Here is a 25030-nt window from a genome sequence, read left to right as displayed (position 1 = left end):
CAAGTAATACATGTGCTAAAATCCGTATGTATTTGTTAATAGCCCATAGTGAAGCAGCAAATGTTTTCCAGCTTTAAATGATGTGAGAATTTAAAATAATTTCTGCAAAAGAAACTGGTAATAGAGAACAGGATGAGCTGTTGGAAAGGCTGATTGCACATTGTGGGGAATCTGAATAGAGGTATGGGATAGTAATCTTTGAATTTAAGACCCGACAATTCGTTAAAGCACTTGAGTTATTGGATTGGTCTCCATTCTATCGCAGAAATGTCCGTCTTCAAATCGTACTTGGGCTACTACAGTACCTTGCATGCGAAAATATCCTGCGTTTTCGTTAAATCATGTAAACACAGAACAGTGATTTAGAAAATCAGCCTTCTGATTCAGTTTTCCGAAAACATTAGTATTCAGAAAACACTATGTCATGTAAACGTATTGACTGCCTTGTTTTTGTACTCCGAGTTCCACAAGTGAACCTCATCGCTACAAAATGGCACATAAACAAATGGCGAAACACGATGCTGTTTCTCTTTCTACACAAAGTTGAAAATTCGAGTTCCTGAAAAAAAAAACCTGAATCAGACGAAAGTCGCTGAATATTTTCAATGTTTCCCGTTCTGGTGAGTTTCTTCACCATTCTGTTAAATAACATGCATGTCTTCAATATTCCTGCTGCTTCTCTTACTACGTGCAGGGGTGCTGTGTTAATTTATTTTGACAGTTTATTAATGTTAGTTTGTCTGCTACTCTGCTACTTTATTATTACAGTTTATTAACATACACTGGCCTATTGATTTTCTTTACCTTTTTCAGTTCACTTCATATATTGATGACAAGTAAGGCATATGTATGTATTTATTGATTCATATTGTGTCTGGTAGCTAACTCAGTCTTAGAGAACACTTTGGCTACAAGAACACATTGCTTGCTTCCTGAAGGGTGTTCTCTTAGCCAGAGACTACTGTACAATACAAACAGACGAAGAACAAAAAACAAGAAAAGGGAGGCCAGAGATCATGTTACAAGTACTAGGAAAAGGAAAGAAAATGCAGTAGAAAACCTGTCAGCTCTTTAAGCATCCAGGCCGTCAGATTCTTTGCCGTACACTGAAGCTAATCAGCTTCCCTCTCCAGACACAAACTGCGACTGAATGAATGTTCTTGTAGAATAACTGAACGCTGCATCAGTGTGTTCCCAGATTAATTGCCACTAGAAAACGCCAAACCAGTACTGATGGATGTACTCCGAGCACACTCTTTATCTTGCTTTGTGTCTTTAGTGAAGACAGTAGAAACAAGGAGCTGTTCCTTTGCTTATAGAATACATCTTTCCATTTATTTTCCAAGATGGGAAATTGGACTTAAACTGACAGTGTATGGTTATCTGCGCCACCTATGTGTCAATATTTACCTTTGCCTTCATTTTACACGTGTCATCTGCTATGTACCGAGAATACTGGTCTGTACAGTGCACTGTGTCTCCTGGCAGTCAGCAACCAAATAATGCACAAGCAGCAATGCAATCAGGTTATTTAAAGCCATATTTCTACGTTCTGTAAAATGAAGAATAATTGGACCTAACATACTGCATTGGCACTAAATTGCTAATATTTGAGGTTACCATTGCACCTGTGGGATGGGTTTTTAAGAAAAGTCTTCTGCGTATATATTTAAAGAGGAGACCATTGCCTATTCAGGGATACCAAGATATTTATACAAGGGGCCTGAGTGGGAAAAATTGGGCGATTAACGCCCCCATGTGCTTCTAAATAACTACAAATGTTTAACATTGTGGTACCAGTGCACCTGTGAGATGGCTTGATCAATAAAAACTTCTGCATATTTTTAAAGAGATGATTAGCATGGGTGTCTCCAGCTCCCTGATGGGGATAATAAAATACACAGCCTATAGAGGGTCAGTACCTTGCTCAGCGGTGCAGGGGTCATTGCAGGGTCATTACCTTGTATAGATACTGCTAGTGCAGGGGTCCTTGCAGGGTCATTACCTTGTATAGATACTACTAGCACAGGGGTCCCTGCGGGGTCAGTACCTTGCCCAGCTGCTGGTGTACACTCAGGTTGTACATCATCACAATGCCATCTACGATCTCCAGCAGGGACTTCTCTGTGATTGGCTGATCCGACTCCTCCGGGGGTCGCCCCTGCAACAAGCCATCGTTACCATGGCTACCTTCAACTGTAGACAAGCAGACAAACAGGGCAGGGGGTCAGATCGCTTCAAGACAACTTCAACCAGCCATCCAGACCTTGGTTATGAAAACAGACACATGCACTTATCTAATGGGGGTGTGCTTATACACCAGATGAACGCATGGGGATGTATGCAGGATATTTTTAGAAAGCAAAAAGTGAAAATCTACTAGAAATAAAAATACTTCCTATCAATGTCACTACTTCTCGTGCTGCTGTACAGTGAAGCCTGTTTCTAAACATCTCGGCCACCATGGCTTACTTTACCCATGGGTGCACGACTACCAGGTGCATGGGCTATATATGAAACCAACCCTTCTGACTATGGGTGTAATGGGCAGGTTATGACATTTATCACAATAAGTTATGGGCAAACGATACACTGATCTATTACAAAAGGATATAGCATGATTAAAAAATACACAATACGTTGATAAACATGCTAACTATATCTCTGTCAACAAGGATATGAATATGGAAGCTTTTACATTTTTTAATTTGATCTTTTTAATCATTAGCAAATAGAAATGTAGGGCAGCTTAGAATTTTGAAAGTATGATCTCCCACAGGCAATACCATAGCGACAGGTGTACATAGACACGAGTTCTGTGTCAAGCACTGGTATAGCTGAGTTGAAACCTGCTAAGGACCTTGTCCAGAACAGTTCATTGAGTGCCGACAGCTTGATAAGATTTGATCAGAACAGGTTTCAATAACTCGAAGCTCTTCGATGGAAGCGGGTCTCGGTACTCACTGTCCTCCTCTGTCCTCTGCTCCACGGAGAGGGTGCGCACCTTCATCCTCTCAGGAGTGCCCAGGGGTCGGCGTGGGCTCATGAGGCTGACTGCAGCGGTGCTGAGGAAGCGGTTGGCCCGGCCCAGTGTGGGAGAGCTCAGCCAGCTGGGTCTAGCCAGGGCCCCGCCCATCGCAGTGGCACCAGCGGGCCTCTGAGGAGACAGAGCCACAAACACTGCAACAGAGCTGCTCACAATATTACCTGCAAACTCAACTCGGAGCACAAGCCACGACCATTACATATTGAAATATAACAGACATCATCGAGAAAGACTTCCAGCAACAGAGCTGCTCACAATATCACCTGCAAATTCAACTCAGAGCACGAGCCACAACCATTACATACTGAAATATGATAGTCATCATCGAGAAAGACTTTGTTAAAATGTCTGTCAATGAATTTTTGAATTTTTTTAAAATGTAGAGCGAATGACAGCTTTACAGTCAAGGATAATATTGAAATACCGCTACATGCAGAACTGAACTGTGTAAACACTTCTCTTAAACGAGAAAGCAGTCATTTTGCAGTTTTGTGTTTCAATTGGGTTGCTTCAGTTTGCTTTGTTTTTATAATGTCGAACACATAAAAACATATAAGGGTAGTTAGACAATTCTGCTGTTGTAGCAGGGAAGGAACCCAGGCAGTAACAAGACATCAAAGGCTACTGAAAAAGATTCCAAAAGCCCAGTGAAGAACTCTGAAACCAACAACATGCGCTGCATAGTAACTGTTTTGTGTCGCTGTGTTTCACGGGTATGGGACAGAAGTAAATAAGCTTCTGTGGACACTGATCTTACTGTAACTAAACATTTTGGATGACCCCTGCGTTGAAAACTGCAGCTCAGTTCTTGGGGTGGGTCATTTCATAGTCTGCCTTACCCCACATAACCCCTGCTAAGTAGCCTTGATATCCCTGACAATTCTTATGTAGTATATGCAGTGCAGTGCAATTACCATCAGTCTGAATTACATGGAGCTAACTAAATACACCCCCTGCATCTAATATATACTGCCACCATTTGTTAGAGCTTACATTTGCCTATAGGACATTTGTTAGCGCTTACATTTTCCTAGAAGACATTATGATGAATTCGATTTTTAATGCCATTTTTTTCTGGGAGTTTGAAGTTTTGTAACTGAAATAAATGGCAGGCATTTTTTATGTTTCAAGACTTTCAATTATTCTTGAGAATAACATCACTTAATAAAAACAAACTCAAGAACAGTTATCATATAGAATACCCAATACAACAGTGTTAGTTTTCAGGTTTAAAATGGAAATAGCAAAATCAGCTCAAATGAATGGCTTGCTAAAGGAACTGAGTTTCTGCAATGGTGACTGCCAAGTCAAACATGTAGTGTTCGTATGGAACTGTAACCTGGTATGGAGCTGCAAAAACAGCAAGTGGAGCTCCAGACTGCTTACCTGGACTGTCCCGTTCTCCTCGTCCTCATCCAGATCATCCATGGACATGGCCTGGATCTCAGACGGATCGATGATGATGTTTGCTTTAGTCGCCAGGTCATCTGGAAAAACATACAGTGTGAACTCTAGCAAAGAGGCTTCAGCAGTAACAGTCTGTCAGTAACATACAAACCCCCCACAATGGCTGAAATCACAACCATAGCTGTCAGTATCATTGAAAAGTAGATCCACATGACGTGACAGACTCCACAAGGTGTTGAAAGGTGTCTCCAGGGATGTTACTGTTGTTTAGCAATCGGTGCAGAGCAGTAGGCAGAGGATCATGATGATGAATGAGCTGTTCAAGTTCACCCAGAACATGCTGATTTGAATTGAGATCTGGGGATTGTGGTGGAATGGAAGTCTCTGTCATGCTCCTCAAACCATTCATACAGATCAGTCATGGTGGACATGTAGTAATGGCTTTCTGCATGAGGTATTAATTATGAGTTTTGCATTATGTGTATGTCTCTTATAGTTAAGTTGTTTTTAATCATTATGTTTAAATTGTGTGTGAATGTCCTTTTATAGTCATTTTAATGCAGTATGGTCCAAGCTTAGAATCCTCTGACCCTGAAACGGGGGAAGGTGCATTAAAAGACAAAATGGACCCACCTTGCCACATTACATGTGCCTGCCCTGAGATGGGGGCAGGTATTTTAAAAGACAAGGTACAGATGAACCCTGCTGAATGTGACAGAAACAGTCAGGTTGAATGGGGAGTCAACAATTGTTTAGAAAGGTATAAATATCAAACACTGTAAAGTTAGGCAGTGTTTTCATCTCTTTAGAAGTGACTCCATGGATATCCGTGCCTTCTGATACAAACATATGCACTGAGCTGTACTGAGGCCCTGTCCAAAGTCAGTTTAAATCTTGTGCTTGTACGATTGTATACCTTTCTTGTACAGAAGGTGCTTTTCAATCAAAAACTATTTGTCAGCTTAATTTTTTCACTACAGACGGGTGCATTAGCATCTTGAAAGCAGCCATCAGCATCAGGGTACAAGAGCAGCATTGCTGGATGGACCAGATCTACAACGATACTTACACCTATGCCAAGGGCACACTATAATTTTGATTGATGATGTCATTGCACATAATGCGGAGAAAAATGTATTATTTTATTTAAAAATTAGCATAAAATCCTTTGTAAAACTTCAGACAATAGTCAGTCAGGTCTGTAAGTCAAGAGCGATATTTCATTTTAAAAGTTTTTTTTTTTTTTTCATGCAACAGATAAATTGTAGTGTATACTTCATCATAGACTGAACATGTTATGTTCTTAATAATCTTCAGCCCATCAGCTGTTTAGAAAGGTATAACACCGTATAGTACAGGAGACACTGCTTTATCCCTGTTAATGGGCATAGTCATCCTGCGAGGGGATATCAAGCAAGGCTTAAAGGAGTATATGCATCGTCGCTCAGTGCATTACTTAAAACTGTAGAAAATCCATAAACTACAAAACTAGCACTGAGCAGCTGACAAGTCTGAATAATGCATCTGTAGCAGGGACAGGGCACCAGGGAGCTGCTGTTTCTACTGTGGGTTCTGTGGAGCTGTACCTGAAATGAAGGAGACTGTAATATGGCTCCATTATGAGGATGTCTGGTGATATACAGACTTCGTTACACCTTCAGAAGTGACCTCTAAGTGTCTAGATACTGTATTTACTCAAGCAATCTCCACAGTCATAAATCGTCCTCACAAACATCAAAGGTCCAGTCCATAAATTTGCACAACTTCACATGTAGAATATTTATACCTTGAAAGAGACCAGAGCGTACTCTCAGGAGTCACGGACAATAATGCTGAGTTGCCTTTCTCTTGTCCAATAAAATAGCTACGTACAGTATGTACAGGACCAAACATTATTCCCAATCTAAGGTGTTGTACAGTACTATTCTACTGTACCGCTGCACTGGCCAACACACTAACACTGCATATAAAACAGAATGTATTATTTGTATAGACTTTAGAGAATTTGGCAAAAAAAAAAAAAACGTTACCTGTATTTAAATTAGGATTTGGCAGCAATTACAGCTGTGAGTCTGTTGGGATAGGTCTCTACCAACTTTGCACACCTAGATTTGGCAATATTTGACCATTCTTCTGTTGTCGCTACAATCTAACCGAAACATTTGGCATGCCAAGTTAAAAGGGTTAGCCATATAAGCTACAAAAGTTACAAGCCCAAGATGCAACTGACTATTATTTTACCCTTATTTTAAACCCAATTTGAAATGTCCAATTGGTATGTGTTCTCACCACAGCAACCCATTTACCGATCAGGACTGAAGATCAATGGGTGACCTCTGTTCCCGCTGTCAAACCCATCACCTATTCTCACGCACTGAACTAACGGATGGTACTGAGCAATTGAACCCTGGAGGGAAGTCTCCCCCTCGACCCATTGGACTTCTGACCAGTAGGGTTCTCTGAAGCACAATGAGATGCTATCCCTCCCTAACACTGTGAAAAAGCAAAGGCAATTGTGGCAAAGTGCCCGTCCCTGTGTGTATTTTGTGTTGTATGTTGTGTGTTCGGTGAGTGGAGAACGAGATTGGAGACGGAGATAATAATAATAATAATAATAGTGTAGGAATAGTTAAAAATATCAGCTCACCTTGTTTTGCCTGTATAGTCCGTTTGGTTTGTCTTTTTGTTTTGGCGACGAGTGCCGTGTCCTGTGTTTTTGTTTGTCTTGCAACCTTTTATTTTCTGACTGTTCATTTATTAAATGCTGAGCAGTACCAATCGCTCAGCTCCACCCAACTCCACCTCTCTGTCGTTTATTTCCTGGTTCCTGTTTCTGGTCTGACGTCACCCACTCCAGCCGTCTTTGTGACAGCAATGCAGCTTCCATGTAGGACCCTAGCTGAGTTCACTCCACGTTGTGCAACTTGGTGTCAACAGGATTCCAGCCAGGGAGTTCCAGACAGAAAGACTGTACTCCACATGGAAGTGCACACCTTGTAATGTGAGTGATCACGTGCCCCCACACAAGTCTCCAAAACATGGGTCTATGATTTTTTTTTATGTTACATATTTTATTTATACAGGTAAGGTCAGTATACCAGATTAATGGATACACATGGAATTCCCTAGTTCACAACAATCTCAAGTATGCAAAATTTCACAAATTCTTTATCAAAGTTCAAGATTTTTCCCACGTTTTTGAATTTTATTTTTCTTAATTTATTCATTTTTTGTGTAATGTTAGGGTGCCTTGATCTATTCAGAAACATACCAACAATGACATTCAGAACAGCAGAGGCAGTGCCCTACATTTGTCAAAGTTTGATCCTGCTGTAAATGACAGTATTTATTGTGACCGTGCTGGAGAGCAGCAGGTAAGTTGGCATTCAGAGTGCAAGTTTACTTAGTGGAGAGGTCTGGAATATCTCAGGAGAGCAGAGAGTGAAGCACAGCCTTCATGCAACAGAACAGACCCCCTCATTTAAATCCCTTGTACTTTCCACACAGGGCTGTTTATCTCTATTATTAAATACATACTTTATTCAAATGCCTTTTAGTGGGTTTTCTGTTGCAGGATTCTACTGGTAATTTAAACACAGTTTAACTACTGACGTCAGAGATTTATTCTGGGGATGATATGTATACAGAACACATCTACTGAAATATGCTCTCTTGTTTCCATATATGTCTAGTCTCTAGTCCCTATTTTTTAAGGTACATATTTTAAAGTTGTTAGGACTGTATGACTTTTTTTAAATGTTGCTTATCTTTTTCTGGTGTTTGCTATCATTACTATTGCAATTACTCAAATATAAGTCTGTGTTCAGGTGCTTGGACTGAGTTCAACAGCTGCTCTTCTGTTCTAGTTACCTGCCATAGACATATGTAATGTAGGTTAGATTAATCAGTCCTTCTATCAGTATGTGCCAGCGCCATCTAGTGCTCAAGAGTGTACTGGCAGCCAAAGTGGCAGCTCACTAGTGCTGGCTCTTACTTCTGTGTAATTATGTAACAGGTTAATGAGATAGATTTCATTTTATTTTGTGCTTTTGTCCAGTAGATGACCAAGAACGGCAACAAAAACCACAGATTGAAAACATCATAAAAAAGGTAAGGTGGCAGTAAAGGAAACTGAAACAATGAAATGAGACACTACTTAGTCTTTAAAATAATGTCCCTGAAAGATAGCTATATATTCTTCAATCTATGCAAACGTGTTTAAAGATCCAGCCAGTCATTCTCAAAGTGCCACTGCACTTACTGCATGACACTACTTTCTCATTAAAATGATTTGTGTAGAATTGAAGAGGGCACAGTTATCTATTCGAGATATTTAGTGCTGGGAAGTCAGATATCAACGGTTGGTTCCCAACACACTCTGCTGGAAATGGATAGGATGAGGGTCGTCTGGGGTTGTGTGGTTACAGCCTGAGACTTTTTGTTGTTGCCTTGGAAACATCATCCAAGTACCAACAAAGACCCATCCCACTTAGCAAAAGAGATCTGAAGAGTTCCCACAGCAAAGGAAGCCATAAAGAAACATACACCTATAATGATTTCCAGCAGGATTCACCATCATAGTTACAGTCGTGCCCCTTTAACATTTATTTTTCTGTGGTTCACAAAATGCTGTAATAAATCACCCATCTATTTACAGTAACAATTTTTAAGCCAACAAGTTCTTTACTGAAACATCATGAAACCTGTTTATTGTGCAGCGGGTTGCAGGGTTTTGCTTCTTAATGAGATCATTTTCAAATTACTCTTTACTTCTGACCAGCAGCTGACCCACTTCGGCCAGGGCAGAGGTTTCCCAGCTGAGGAAAATCTCAGAAAATGAAACGGGTTTCAACCACACCTAATGCTTTCCTATTGCTGACTCGGGATACCAGCATCTCCATCCCCATCAATCACCGTGTGCCGTCCGATCAGTTTATCAATAACAACCCAGAAACTGAAAGTGGTGAAACCTGTTGTACAATTAACAGGTTCCAAGGTGTTTCAATGAAGAAGCCCAGTCAAAACATGTACTCTAAAATGTGAGTGATAATATTCCACTGTTTTATGAACCCTAAAAGAATAACTGTCAAAAAGGTTAGGGCTCCCCCAAAACAATTAACTCAAGGTTTGTGTTGTTTCCATTGTATTGCTTCTCCAGTAGCCTGGCTCATCTCCTTACCTAATTCTCTAAAGACTCCTACAGCAATGCAGCTCCGCAAGCTTCTCGACACAGAAACAGCAGTGCAATACCACCCGCTGGTGGAAGTTTTGATACATTACATTTACTTACTAGCAGTCTTTTTTTTTTTTTTTTTTTTTTTTTACTGGCAAGGCTTTTTTCCCCTTTTAAAAAAATTATACCACATTTTAAATTACAACACTGTATATAACAACGTTGAAATAGTCAAGATACCAGTGAACATCAGCAGCTTTTAACCTGTGTACAGTATCTCAAATGAAGGCATAAAAAACAACAAAACCCCACTAAACTCAAGAAAAGAGGGCCTTTCACAATGCTCTAGTGTTAGACAGGCATAAAAAATGTTTTAAAGCCGTGATTAACACTCCTTTCAAAGTGAGGATGTCAAAAAACGTCAGATGCTCTATAAACCTGATCACCTGCCTAAGCCCTCATCACCAGCATCTCTACACCACAACCAGAACACAGGTTCCCTTTGAAGAAACTACATTCCCAGAGTGGAGGAATACAAAACCTTAAATTAATACCCCTCCCCAGCATTTCTGTAAATACAACAATTTAAGCCATCATCAACATCATGAAAAAAGTAGCCCACCATGCGCTACAGCCACTGTATGCACATAACTGCATGTAAAACACAATTGTGAAATACATGAAACTTGGTAAGGACATTCTTTTCTTTTACTGTTGTTTTTACATTACTATATTTAAACGCATTTAAATTGAAACTGGGACATATAGTACTTATAACGCTCCTGTGCTTGCACTGTATTTTTTTTTCTAAAAGTAAAAACAAACTGTCCGTTAATGTTACAAAACAATACACGTGTGCATAAACGTCCTTGGATTCTGTGTTATTTATTTACAGTTTACAACATTTATTATTAAAAATACGCACTTTAAATAAGAGTGGTGTAAACCTTAAACTGGTGAAATAGCAGTTTATTATACTGTATATATTATAACTACACGGGTTTTATATTGTTACATGGCTGGTCTATGGATCCTGTTGTTTGTGTGTCTGTGTTAAGCTTGGGATTGGTGGGTTACGTCTGGGGAGGCAGGGACATGAAAGCATATAGGGGGGTGTCCACATTAGGGCGGGCAGAGCCAAGTTGTTGGCTTCGGTGTAGCCCAGGCTGATAGGGGACAGGAATAATAGTCCCAGAAAACTGTGGATTCTAGTACCTGCAAATTATGTGCGTTTCCTTCCTTCATTTTCTACTGTATGCTACAATATTAAATGTGGTTTGAGGGCACTGTAAATCATTTCCGGAACAAAAATGCCCATGCCTATAAGGCAAAACACAAATAATGCAGTCTTCTAATTATGGACCCCGACAAGCCCATTATAAGGGGGTAGTAATGTATTTATTTACCTCATTGCAGTTCACTGAAAGAGCCAGCTCACGCGCCCTGTGAAGCGCTCCACTGTAAGCAGTGCTTTTAGAACAAGTGTCATTAATTAGTGTCATATTCTCAGCCATGACTTATTTAAGAATGATGGTTCTCCAGGGTGTTGTGATGTGCTGAAATATCACAACAGCTGTGGGCGTCATGAGGCATGACTCCATAGGCGTTTCATGCTGTTATGACATTTCGCCACATCACAAAACCCTTGAGTACCACAATTGCATTATAACATGGCATTTATCATTGTTACTAACATACTAATTTGGCACTTAGATTTTTGATTAGGATTTTCACTGGCGTGTACTTCCACTGTTTTAAACAAGAATGTGCACTGCTCTGTGTGTGTGTGTGTGTGTGTGTGTGTGTGTGTGTGTGTGGGTTTGTGGCAGGGCAGCAGAAAAGCCCTACACATATGAGAGGGAACAGGTAAAAGCCCTGCATATACAAATAATCTACTGTTTCATGTTTATTGGTGATGGGAGAACATATGGCGATTTAAAATACCGTATTCCTTCAATTTGGCGCCGCTGCGTTTACTTTAAATTCATCAAAATGACTGCGGCACTTAAAAAGGGCGGCCTTTATACGACGGCGACCTTTATTAATAATACTATGATTTTCAAACGCGACAATATTTTATTACATGATTTATGACATTTTAGAAGTATCACAGTTGTTTATTTTCTGTAATACGGTAGCCTACCTGTATGTGGCAATGTGTTTGGCTAACTTACTTTGACTACAGTACATTTATCGGTGACAGTTACTGAGAGCCTATTAGGTGGGAGCTGGAAGGTCAGGGGAGTACTGTACCAGCGAATCAGGAGTGTGTATTGGTTGTTAAGGGGCAGGATAATGCTGGTGTGGCCAGTAGAGTGTGCCGTAGATGTTTTGCTGCACCAAAAATGACCTCAGAATATCAGTTTGACTTCTGTAAAAACTACAATATATCCTACTCGGTTATTTTTTTTTTCTCACTGTAACTTGCTTGTTTGTAATTTCTCTGCAAGAGAAACCGAAACTAAATCTTCTCATAGATAGTAAACACATTGTTTTTATTTGTACGGGACTGAGTGTGGGAATTGCAATTGAACTAAAAAACAAAACAAAACCACCTATAAGAACTTCAGAAGGACTGCTGTTCTGTATGTGGTTTATCTTGCATTTTCTTTCAGAACTGTACTACCATAAAATAAAATGTGCTTACTATGTGTGTGTAAATTTGTTTGTAATTTACATGCTAGATTGAGGCTCCCGTCTCTTCGGGGGCGTTACATGTACATAGTCAGTGTTCCACGTTTATTTGTTTATTGTGTTTTTTTCAGTAGGGGCAGAAAAAAAAACCTTAATGTTACTTTACTGATAAATACCTACTATAATACAAGGGTGTCTTTAATTCGAGGGCAGTGCCAAATTGTAGTAATACGGTATATTGTTTGTTTATTTTAGAACAGGGTACTCCCTGCCTCTATGCATATTTTGTATTTGTGTTACGAGTTATTTATGTACAAATGTGATAGTGAAAAAGTTGTGTGTTTGTTATTAAGTGGCAGCATGCAAAAACTTGTGCAGAATGTGACCATCTCCGTACTGATTAATTGATTTTTAATCTGGAGATGGTCATGTGTACAAAAGCCTGAAGCTCTCTGCGTTCTGTGTGGGTGTTCGGAGGAAGGAATGTGTGGGGGAGTTCAGAGGAGAGAAGCAAAACAAAAGTAAAAGCAAAACAATTGCTATGAGGGAGGGAAGCCCCGGCACTGGATTTGTGTAGTTCAGGTTATTTTGTGTGCGAGATTTGCTTTTGGTTCAACCTTTTATTTTCACTCTAAGCGTTGTTTTTGTTAAACTATTTTATTCATTTTTGTTTAATAAAAACAGCACAACCATGCTTTCACCCGAGTACCTGCCTGTTTGTGGCTTCCTTGCCCTGGTCTGACTTCACCACTCAGCCATCACTAGCACAGGGTTACATCAGCACTTCAGTTAAATTCTACTGGAGTCCACTGTGTATGGGTTAAATCAGCACTTCAGTTCAATTCTACTGGAGCCGATATTCCCTCACACACAGAAGCTCCTCATCCTGTAACCGCGTAAGAACACACAGCCTTGGCAAACAGTGGCACACTGAAATAACTACTGCTGGAGTGGACAAGCCAAGCTGCTTTCTGGGACTCAGTTTTGAAATGTGGAGCAGAGGAACGAGCAGGGGCTAGACAGTTGTGTTGTGCCACAGACAGTGAGGGGAGAGCAGCACAGTGCACTGACCTTTGAGGGTTTTCTTCAGGTGAGAGAGAAGGCCGCCCAGCCTCTGTAGGTCAAAGTAGTCCACCTTCCCATTGTAGAAGAGCTGAGGAGGGACGTAGGCCTCTGAAAGACAGGGAGAAACAGGCAGCGTGAGTCACAGGATGGGTTTGTTGGACAGGAATCATTTTGACAAGTCCAAAAAGTTAGAAGCCCAATGTATGATTAGAATCAGGGTTTAAGTGGGTGTCTGCAGGTCCCATGAGGACCACCACTTACACATACATATTTAAAAACTCCATGCACACCTTGCCAACACACAATTCTACAAAACAAATTAGCATTGGAATGTTACTTTGCAGGGTTTACTTGTTTATATTGCTGGTACCTTCCGTCAGCACGACGTAATTATTTTTATTCATTGGTAAGAATTTGAAACGTTTAACACCGAGAAAACATTTCAACTTTAAACTATATGTCCCTGTGGCAGTGTGAAAGCCCTGCCGAGGCACAGGGTGTGTGTTTGTGTGTGTGGGTAGGGGGAATATGGGGTGACAGGGAGGGAGTTAAAATCCTCCCTCCAAAAGCATGTGGGGATGTGGCTGGAGCCGTGAATAGAATAAGTGATTACATAAATGATGTATAAATAGGGTGTATAAATAGGATGATCACAGGTGTTAGACTGGTTAGTGTTTATGAATGTTCATGTTGGTGGATGTTCGTGTTGCTGTGTCCATGTCCTGTCTGTTTACGTTTGTGAGTTTTTCTCTATATACCTTTTGTTTTGGCCCGTGTGCCTGTTGTTTTATTAATGTGTTTTGTTCGTGTCCGTTCTGTTTAGTGTTTTATTTCTTTGTATTTAATTAACCGTGCGCATTAGCACTTCACTGCACCTGTGTCAGAGTGTCCCTTCCTGGTAAATATCAGCCGTGTCAGTGACGCTGTCCTGTCACATGTGGTGCCAGAGTGGCCCCTAGAGACTCACAGGTGCAGTGAGGCACTAATACTAAAGATTGGTGTTGGCAGGAAACCAGTTTCAGGGCACATTCATTATCATGGAGCAGCAGTAACCAAGGCATTTCTACATGACACCACTCTGTGAGATCCACAATTAATTCAAGGGGGGATTTAGAAGACATCAACACAAGAGTGTGCAATGTGTAAGCTACACAATTCATCAAATATAAAAAGGCTGTAAGTACAGAGGGACTTTACAATAATTCGCTAATTCGTGACACACTCTACTAGGGTTTCTGTTTAAGGCCCTAAATGTTTGTACTTTATGGTTAAATATTTTAAACAATTAAACTTGAATATATTGGGAATGCATCAACCCAATGAGGAAAGCCATCATAAAAAGGCCATCCCTTTCTATAAATCACTGCAGCATGTATCTGTGTATTAGACTGTAGTTGTACAGTGCAGGCCAGTGTATTTCACATTCAATATTTATTCATAGTCTTTTCTGTATACTGATTGTAAACACACTCAGAAACACATTGGCCTACACTGTACACCCACTAAAATGTAAACACTATGTAGACAACGGCACGCTGCAGTTTCCAATCAGTTGTGACATGTTCGGAGAGACCGGAGCCACAGTCCTGCACCCTCGTTTATATAACTAACCTGCTGATCAAGACTCTTCCAGCAAACTCCTCCACAGTAACTGGAATCCATTCCTATATTAAGAGCAAGTCCTTTCAAATTCAATGTTCTCAGTTTTCATTACTGTCCCTTTTTAAGATGTTTGCCATCCTCCTTAGTGGTTCTTATTGCTGTTCCTCAAATACTGTTTATTTGTTATCTCTGGATAAGTCAAGGTGCTTTCATCAGAGCTCAGGAGCTGCTTCTCAGTTCTAGTACATCTAGATATATGGATCATAGACTAGATCAGCCAGTGTCTTATAGAAGGAAGAAACAGGGCCATCTAGTGATCTGTCTCTTTAGACAAGATGAGATGCATTTCTCTGCAGTGCTGGCACTTAGTAATATAGATACTGGCTGGCTGATCCAGCCTACCTTACATATGTTTATAGCAGCAAACAGGCACTAAATTCACAGCTTCTGAATTCACAGCAGCCAAACAGACTTATCAGCAAAACAAACACAGCATTTGAGTCACAGCAAATCGACCCACTCAATGATAGCAAACATCATAAAAAGATCACAGTAAAGAAATCTACTTTTTCTAAAAACAATGGACTTACTGAAGACCTCCAGACTCAGGTTAGACAACTCCTGTACTATCTCTGGACCACTCAGAACTTATATACTTATATACAGTAACACTCCACAGTGCTACAGGTTTGTCTTTGACACTGAGAAGGTCTCAAGCTTCTTTTAGTATTTATAAACAGATTTGGCAAGAGCCTGGCTGCTCAGCATGCTGGCACAGCCCTGCTTGTTTTAGTAATTGTGAAAGTGGACTGGGTGCAGGATCCCTTCCCACTGTGTCTCACAACAGGACCAGGAAGTGCTTGGGTTACTGTTACCTTCACTGCCCAGCATTCCAGAGCTCTTGCGCTTGCTCTCCTCCCAGTAGAAGCGCACTGCAGCGATGAGACGATGCAAGAAACACACCATGTACTCCGGGGGGCACAGCACTGTGGGGTTCTGCAAACAGACAAGCAGCCCCGAATCACTTCACACTGCTTCTATACAACAAAGCACCATATACAACCCCCACTACTGCTGTAAATACAAACTTAGAGCAGCAAAAGGGGTTATGGTCTACTTTCACACTATGCACAACTGTGACGGACAGGTTTCGTCATTTAACCCCAGATTCTAATGTCAATAAGTTACGGTAAAGACTGTCCAAACCAAGTTTTATCACAATGGGGCAAGCGCTTCTCTAGATAGATACAACTGCCTGGCTTCTTCATTAGGAACTGTACCTAACATCAATTCATCACAGCCTGACATGACATGGCGTAGACTAGTTGCTGGACAGCGTCTCAAAGGATCCATTCAGTCATTAATAATTGTACACAGCTGGTGCAGAGATATATGTAAAGGATGCTGTAAATTATAGTATGCATCCCTGGCTTCTGTTACTCAATAAGTCACATTAAAGACTGATCTAATTCATCACAATTAGATAAGCACTTCTCGAGATATAATACTCTGAAGTCTGGCATGCTATACAGTGATGTACAGGTGCCTTCACTGTATCCCCAGTGTTAAATGAATAATCCATGACACTTATACAAGATTCCCCTTTCCCATTAAATAGTGATTTCATCTTATTACACATCATACAAAAGTACTTTAGGACCACTCCATGCAGCATGATACTGGAACCTGCATACTGTGATCCACATTCTATCCCAAGTGTACTGCTGTCTTACCCCTCTGTTGCTGGCGTTTTCCTGTAGAAACTTGCGGAACTTATTCAGGAAGATGTACCGGGAAGCTTCACCCTGAAACCGGGATGGTTTGTAAAGTTTTAGTGAGCTAGACGCAGCAGCAGCATACTGTAGATTAGGACTGGGTGAAGGGCAAATTTCTATCAAAAATACAGCACAGGTCACAGTATGGTTTAACTTGTATTATGATTTTTAAGCAGTCGTTTTTTGGATTTCTCCTAAATGAAAATAGAGCACAGTGCACCAATTGGCCTGTTCTATGAGTGTAATTGACTGCCAATGTAAAATATTAATTTCAATGAATGTAATTATTCAAAAATTAAACTGGTTTGTGTAACATTTTTGTTAAACTCTTTTGAGGGTCCCAAGCCGTACATATGTATGTTCTGAGTCTTCCAGCAACCCAGGTGGGAATGAAAGTAAGAAAGGCCCTGCTAGAGGGATTCTGATTGAATACAGGTTAGGGAGATGAACAGACAGAACAAGCTACATGTTAAACAGGCTGATACACCCACCATTCAGTTTATGACTTTCCTCTAAAAAGGTCTATATTGTGGATTTATGAATTCCACACCTTATTTTGAAATAACTGTGTTTTGCACTTTAACGACCTGGCAACGGCTGCAGTGACATCTCATGCTTTGTTCGTTTTTCAAATACAACCCAACAGAAAAAAAAACAAAAAAAAACAAAAAAAAACTTGGTACCTACACTTCCAGTGTTGCAAGATCTGTCAGCACTCCTTTCATTTAAAAGGGTCTTTTAAAGGTAGTTGCTCTTAAATGGCATCACAATTAAATGGTATCAAATCTTACCACAAAAACACCCTTTAGAAAAATTATTTCCATTTATTTTTTAGTCTACGTTAATAACCCCTTACTGCTGCAAGTAACAACAGAGGCCTTTTTGACTAACACAGTGATGGCACACAGACTGAAATGCTTTGAAATGGCTTTGCCATGAAAGCCTCTATACAAAATTAATTTGATTGATTGATTGAACAGGTTTCAAAAGGGTGGGAAAGCTTGTCTCAGCAGCTGAAATGAAAAGACATTTAAACCAACTAGACCATGAAAAAGGTGCTGTGGCGCTACAGCTTTAATTGCAGGCAGACACACGTACCGTCCCTTTGTCCTTGTTGTTCAGCAGAAGCTTCAGGATCTGGACCTGCAGCTCCTCCACGACTGTAACACAAAGCAGCAGGGTCAGGGGAAGCAAGGCCTGCAGCCCACGCTGTGCAGCACTCACTGCACCAGGCTCTCCTGCTGCACGGCACCCAGACACACAGCAACAAGACAGCAGCTTTCAAAGCTTGGGACTTGTAAATGGAGAACCAGTGAAATAGAAGCACATATGAATCACATATTGTTATTGACTCCTGAGATGCAGAATAACTGATGGTCACAACATGTGGATTCCAGCCAGTGATCATGACAAACTTGAGTGTGATCATGGAATAGCACTGTCTCAAAGTGTGGGGTCTGTAGGAAGGCACAAACAATGTTGGAGTACAACTGCTATATTTTAATGGGAAAAAAAAATGGCAGGGGATTGACAGAATCAGAAAATAGTGTTGTGTAGCGAATACAAAGACGCTACTTCAGTGTGCTGTCTCCAAAAACATGTATGTGGATTTATTAAAACATTGAAGCCTGGGACAGACTTGTTCTAATTTTATTCTGGTGCATCTTGTGTATGCTATGTGGGCCTCTCAATCAGCTCTGCATTGAAATGTTACTAGCATCTTAAAAGTAACTGTAGTTAACAGAAGTATTGCAGCTGACCTGTTCTGCACTTCAGTGAGCTATACTGGACCCAAACGTGCAGTTTTTAAAACATGAGATCATGTGCTACGTTAGGTTAAAGAAAGTTCTCAGTCTCTATGCCTTATTCTCAGGAATTCTTTTGCGCTTCTTGGGTCATTTCACCTCAGCAGTGTTTTCTGGGTCAAAGCATGTTACTGGCTGAAAGCAAGTCAGTACATAACAGAAGCAGCTTTCTGGTTAATGTCAGAAAAGAAGACAATCAAGGGATGGGGATAATTTCACCCTCCAGGTGAAATGACCGAGCTAGTGAAGCTCTAACTAAAAGCATGGTTTACAGAGATTTCTTTAGCCAAATGTAGTACCAGATATCATACTACATGTGTTTCTCTGAAAACTGGACCTCTGAGACCTACACAAAGAACGGAAGTGCACAACAGGTAACACATGGAGCTGTTTTGTTAGTTACAATCCTTTGAAACAAAATCATCTTTTAATATTCATCACATCTCCTAATGGGAAACATACTGGAGGCTGCAGCTGCTTGAAGATTTGAAGATGGCACTCACATTGAACACATGGCACAAAGTAGGAACAATTGACAAAAAATGTGTTTGTGTCTACATAGGATTTGATACACATGAAACAATGCCAATGTGGTAAAGATGACAGTTCATTTCTGCAAATATGCACCCATGGTTGTTCCATGAAATGTGAAATAATTGTAAATATTTCAGTTTTGGCCATCGCTTGTAGGCCCTTGGCCCTTCCCACAGACACAGCTCACCTTCAATGCGCTTCTTGAGCCGTTGGCAGCCTCGCTCATAGGCCCTGCGCCTCAGCCTCTCCTCTGGACTCTCCTCTCGTGCCTCACGCTCATCCCTCCCCTTGAAGACAGACATAGGGAAGGCAAAACGATGAGTCGAGTAGACAAATCCTCTGGGCTAGTGCCAGCGTCAGGGTGGACAGAGCTAAACAGTCACTGGCAACAGGAAGGGCAAACTGTTGCATCTCAATGCTGATCTGAGCTGCCTGTGCCTGCTCTAGACCTCACTAATCTATTGAGCAGAGCTATGCCGAATGGTGTGGAGTTTGTGTGTGGAGGCTTTTCTTCCACTGGGAATCTAAATCGAGAAGCTATGACTGTTTTTTCTCCCAGGTCAGTTTCCAGAGGTCAGTAGACTATCATCTGGGCCCCCGGTAAAGATCTGCTCCACAGTGTTTTTGGGACAGACTAGGTCCTAACACACCTTTTCCAGGGTGGGTACATCATTGACAGCATGGCCAAATAAAAAAATACAACTTACCTGAAATTAATATAGTAAAAAGTTAGGGGTGGTGGCAAGACAAATTACAATAACTAGAGTTTGACACATGGGATTAACACAAGAAGTGGTATCAGTGTACTGAGCAAGAGCCATGCTTGTATTCAATGTCACAGTGTGGGTAGTATGTGACAGAGGTCAAAGGTGAATGGAGCTTTTGAGTTGAAATGGCTCAAAAATGTGTTCCACCGGAGCTAGAAGCATTTAAGGCGGTTCATAAGATTCCTCAGATTATGTCAGTTTTTTGTCAAATAGATTGGACATATCTACCATTAGGGTTTGGTAGGGTGTCATAAATGTTTTTCTTTGACAAAAATGTTTATGGTGTTCCGAACATTCTGTGAAAATGTCAGTCCACGGTGCAGAGTTCTGGATTACCTCAAACCCAAGCAAGTTACACATCTATGGAAAGCTTTTTGTCTCTTGTAGAACACATTGTGTTTTTAAATATATTCGTAGTTAGAAGAAATATTTGAATAATTATGTATATCTGTGTCCAAACCGAAATGAATTATCTTTTTGTCATTGAAATTACAAACCTACCAATAGAAACAGAAATGATTGACCTGTAACCTGAATCCTGGAAGGGATAAACAACTGTCAGTGTTAAATCTGTAGAAAAGAATTCACTGCCGAGTGTTGTTTGGCACCGCAAAAGATGAATGATTTTCTTTTCGATTCAGCACTTTGAGTTGTTTATGACGCTTGACATGCAGTAGCTGCATGTATTCCAGCCATACGGGGTGTCACATTTCTTCCTAGCTGACAGTTTTTCAATGACGAGATTCAATCCATTGTTCATTTGGGAATTAGATTTGGTTTTCACTCTTTTGTTACGCTTAGTTCAAACAGCTAAAACATCTGACTCTCACACCGTGGGAATGTTATCAGAGTTCCTCAGAGTTTGAGTTTGAAATCTCACTTATACAGACACAAGCATCTGTTGTAAGTGAAGACACTAGTGAGGACTGTGAAAGAGGCATTATAAAAATGAAAAAACAAAAAACTAAGGAATGTGAACCGGGAACGGACAGGAAAGTTATTGCTCGTTTTACCGAATCGAAGAAAGATAAAGATCTAAACATCAATGCCAGCGATCGGTTTTCAAGAAGGATTCAGGCAAAATCTAAGTGGGCTGTATTTGCTTGTCATTGATGGAGGGTTACAAAGAGACAATGAAATTGCTGTTGTTCCTGAACCTGTCCTGATGATATTGAAATAAAAATTAAAAGGGGGGGGGGGGGGGGGGGGGGGGGGGTGTTTATGTGTAAATTAATTTGTAATTATGAAAACTTTTTTTTACATTATGTTAATGTGGAATTGTATTAGTTTTAGCAAACAATACGGAATGCTAAACTCAACTCGCAAGTCCGTTACATTTGAAATGTGTTGTACTAGAATCAACTCATTATTGAAATGATCGTTGCATAACAAAATGGCATTTGCTTTTCTGTTCAATTGTTCTGACTGGTTTAGTTGACGAATCAACAGTTTTCTGAGGATCTGCAGAACAAACAGTAGATTTGTTAATCAATAACTTCTCTTCAAAGCCACACAGCCACTTTAATCAATTGATGATGTTACAGAAACATCACAAAAAAACAGACAAAAAGCAGAGTACCAGACCTGGCAAGTAAGTCGTCACAAAAACATGCAGCACTTGTTACAGTAGCACTTTGAAGTGTATCTCTGAATTGAAAGCTCTTTTTGAAAACAGGTGAACACTGTTTGTGTGTGTGTGTGTGCGTGTGCGTGCATGTGTGTGACTGGGTACCTCCTTGTCGAAGTGGCTGGGCCACCAGGTGGTCGGGATCAGCTCCTCCAGGCCAGCCTCCTTCACTTGCAGAGGAGTCTTGATGTAGAAGAACACCACGGAGCGCAGCACGTCGAACGTACACCTGGTTAAGAAAGACTACAGCCCTGGAGCTTTTATACCACCAGCACATTCTGAAATTTTTTTCTCATCCCAACTAAACTAAGGAGCTGGATCTAAGCCCTAGTTTACTGGGGCATCACAACGCCCTACATGTAAAAAAAAAAAATGTACTTCTTGTTTACATAAAGGATATAGGACGTTGCTCAGCAGGTATTTTCTGGAATTCTCATGTCGGAGGATGGCCGTCGTCAGACGAAGATAATGAATCTGAAACGAAACAAGAAAGGACTGTGTTCATTTCTCAAATTTCAAAGCGACCAAAGACTGAGGGAACCTATTTTCACTTTCTCAGATATGCAACACTGGTCGAACACAATATTAGAAACACCTTCAATAATGTGCACAGGGGTCCTATTGCCTGCTGCACACTGTGTGCATCTACAGTGTGATAAATGGACTCATACAGAAAAGCCTGCGCAATTAAGTGAACTATGGAAAACTTAAAATGTGTTATGAAAAACTCTTGGTTCCTGCCTCTAATAACTAGGGAAACCTATAAACTGAAGGAGCTTTCCAGTCCTGTACATTTACAATTCTTGCTATTATGTGAACTGAATGTGTCAGTTTCAAATGGTCCTGTCTGCAGTGCATGTTCCACACTGACACAGCAGTGAGGGTACCTGGAAGCCCAGATCAGGGATGATGGGAGAGAATCTGTAAGCCCTCAGGAGTGACATCATCAGCTGCTTCAAACACTCGTTCACCTCATAGTCCTGGAACAAAAATATATAACAGGAACACAGAAACCACAGAACTCTTATACTGCACTCTAGTGGCAGAAAACATCACTAGAAAAGCTGCTGGTCTTTTTAAGATGAATTAGAATATAAAAGTTTAGGAATGAGAAAAGGCCATCCCTTTGTAGCACACCATTCTCCCCTGACTTGGCGAGATACTTAAATAATCAGTAATTCCAAGGTTTCCAGCTGTTTTCTTTCTCTTACCTCCATCAGCAGCCACATGAGGTCTAGCAGTTTCTGTATGAGGGGGTGTTCGTCTACAGAGCCGCCCCCCTCCAGAATACTGAGCAGGAAGCGCATGAGGACGCCCTCCACCAGGTACACCTTGCACTGCAGGCACAGAGAACATTGCAGTACGACTGACTGTGCGCCACACAGGACTGCAAACTAGGGTGTGCAGGCACGAGGGTTTTCAAAGTAATGCCATCCACATGTTTAATAAAATCGGCAAGTGGTCATTTAAACAGAAAGAAATGTGTTAATTAACTGCAAAACACGAAATCATGCTTTTCCCTTCACTTGCAATCTACATATTACTAATTACCATACAATGACAATAAGACAACTGGCAGTATGAACTAATACAACAATCTCTCAGACTGAATCTAATTATTTCTCTTACATTTGTTTCCATGTCAATTCATGCTCTTATAAATCACATTATGTGATTGGCTAGTGAATCCTGGAATGTGGACACAAGCATTGAATACTAGTCGTTGAAACTGCTGAATTATTGGATGCTCCTTAGTTAAGCATTATTAGAAAATCAAAAGAAAATTGATTTTATATCAAACAAATAAAACAAATGAAAGATTAATAATGACAGACTGACACCTAGCTGTCTTAATGTTCTGTTACTAGATAATCCAGAATGAATTACTCTGGAAGGTTGAATGAATGCCGTAGTTTACTTAAGCATTGTTGTGGATCAAGTTCGTCCAGCAGCGCTGCCCTTGTACCCTGATAGCGATGGCTACTTTCAAGACGCTAATGCACCCGTCCACCATGTCAGAACTGTCCGTGAATGGTATAAAGAGCATGACAGAGACTCCAGGCGTCTTCTATAATCCCCAGATAGCAATTATAATTGAGCATGTTTGGGATGAAATTGAGTGAGACATCACAATCCTCTGCCTACCTCCCTGCAGCAATTGCAGGAACATTCTTTAATGTATTGTAAACGAAAAGGACCATCCTCACCATTAAGGGAGCAAAGTGATTGAAGATGTGAGCCAGCGTCACCAGCACAGTGGGCTCCCCCTGCAGCTCCCAGGCAGCACTGTCCTTCACCAACAGCTTTCCCTCCTGCAACAGCCCATGAGGATTAGAGAGACACTGTAAACATTAGACTAAAACCCACTAGACTAACAATGCAAGAGAAGTCTGATCCTGAAGGAGCGCAGTCAACAATGAAAATGAAAGCAGACACTGGTCAATGACAGAGCAAGGTTTGAATTTGAAGTAATGGGAATTCAGAATGTTTTATTCTTCAGCATATTTTATTTTAAACATATGTATTTCTCGAGAAAAATCAAACATTAAAAAATTTCTGTGCAAGAACTCAAACTCCAAGCGCTTTGCCTTCACAGTGCCAATTCCAGCTCTTCCCACAGAGAACGTGTTTCAGTGTTTATTGTATTCCTTCATGCAACCTCTGCTGCCATCTCTACATTTCCTCAACCAATAGCTTGAGAAAAATACCACCTAAGAAACTGGTATCCATAATGTGCGCATCTTCCATTTAGAAAACAGTGATATCTACCACTGATGGCAATATGTATGAGCTCTTCGAAGCACCTAAAACATAAGGCAGCTTTTCAAGCAGCTAGAAGACTACCCATGGGTGGTGCTTGTACCTGCGTGTCGATTTTCGTGGTGAAGACGTTCTTTATGTATCCCAGAAGCCTCTCTGCTTTCAGGAGGTCAGCGCTTGGTGGATCCTGCAGGGGCTGGTAGCCCTCAACAGGGTAGGTGCAGGGGGGTTAAGGAGACACGCAGGGGCTCAACACTTCTCATGCACTAGAACTGCACACTTCAGAGGCACAAGCGCTTACTATTAAGTCTATTAAAAATCAATGTACAATGCTTTAATGTGGTCTTATCAATGTGACTATCACAATTAACCATGACGCTGAATAGTACTGTTGGGCTCAAAACATCTCCTACCACTTGCTTTTATACTTAGCTCAGTTGTGGTAGTGCTTATACTCCGAGTCAGATAATGGGCTTACATATGGAAGCAGGTGTAACTGCATCCAAGCAGAACCCAAGCACCGTTTTGTGTGATTATATGATACTACCCTCTACTGCTTAGAAGGCAGAACTGCAACATTGAAAAGTAGCAGGTTTTATATAGTCACACAATTTTGTATTGAGCTTAGGTCATCCTCAAAGACATTCAAATCACACAAACTAGTCTCTTAAGCATTTTAATTTTCCATGCGCGCGCCTAATCCTGACCAGTCCTGGGCCTCTCTCTGGCACAGACTGAACCATGAACGTAAACTCAGGTTGCTAGAGAAGAAAGGCTCACGTAGGTGATGGAAGTAGAATTTTGATTGATCTAATCAGAAATATTTGTTTCTGTT

The 25030-nt window shown here is 40.7% G+C and overlaps 1 protein-coding gene across 2 annotated transcripts in view; it reads right to left on the bottom strand.

The window, feature by feature from the left end:
* LOC121297967 (E3 ubiquitin-protein ligase RNF123) overlaps window positions 1–25030 on the bottom strand; it is a 159067-nt gene that overhangs the window by 116958 nt on the left and 17079 nt on the right. For both annotated transcript variants that reach the window (XM_041224620.1, XM_041224621.1), the window contains exons 11-24: window positions 24299–24413; window positions 23643–23747; window positions 22647–22772; window positions 22323–22415; window positions 21836–21909; window positions 21541–21658; window positions 19229–19328; window positions 17801–17862; window positions 16661–16732; window positions 15803–15923; window positions 13332–13433; window positions 4433–4533; window positions 2965–3157; window positions 2051–2196 (exon numbers count right to left, since the gene is read on the bottom strand). In XM_041224620.1, the coding sequence (XP_041080554.1) occupies window positions 2051–2196; window positions 2965–3157; window positions 4433–4533; window positions 13332–13433; window positions 15803–15923; window positions 16661–16732; window positions 17801–17862; window positions 19229–19328; window positions 21541–21658; window positions 21836–21909; window positions 22323–22415; window positions 22647–22772; window positions 23643–23747; window positions 24299–24413 (1528 nt within the window). The remainder of the gene's footprint in view (window positions 1–2050; window positions 2197–2964; window positions 3158–4432; window positions 4534–13331; window positions 13434–15802; window positions 15924–16660; window positions 16733–17800; window positions 17863–19228; window positions 19329–21540; window positions 21659–21835; window positions 21910–22322; window positions 22416–22646; window positions 22773–23642; window positions 23748–24298; window positions 24414–25030) is intronic.

The sequence above is a fragment of the Polyodon spathula genome, chromosome 23 (genome assembly GCF_017654505.1).
Source record: "Polyodon spathula isolate WHYD16114869_AA chromosome 23, ASM1765450v1, whole genome shotgun sequence".
NCBI lineage: Eukaryota > Metazoa > Chordata > Actinopteri > Acipenseriformes > Polyodontidae > Polyodon > Polyodon spathula.
This window is presented reverse-complemented; position numbering and strand designations above follow the sequence as displayed.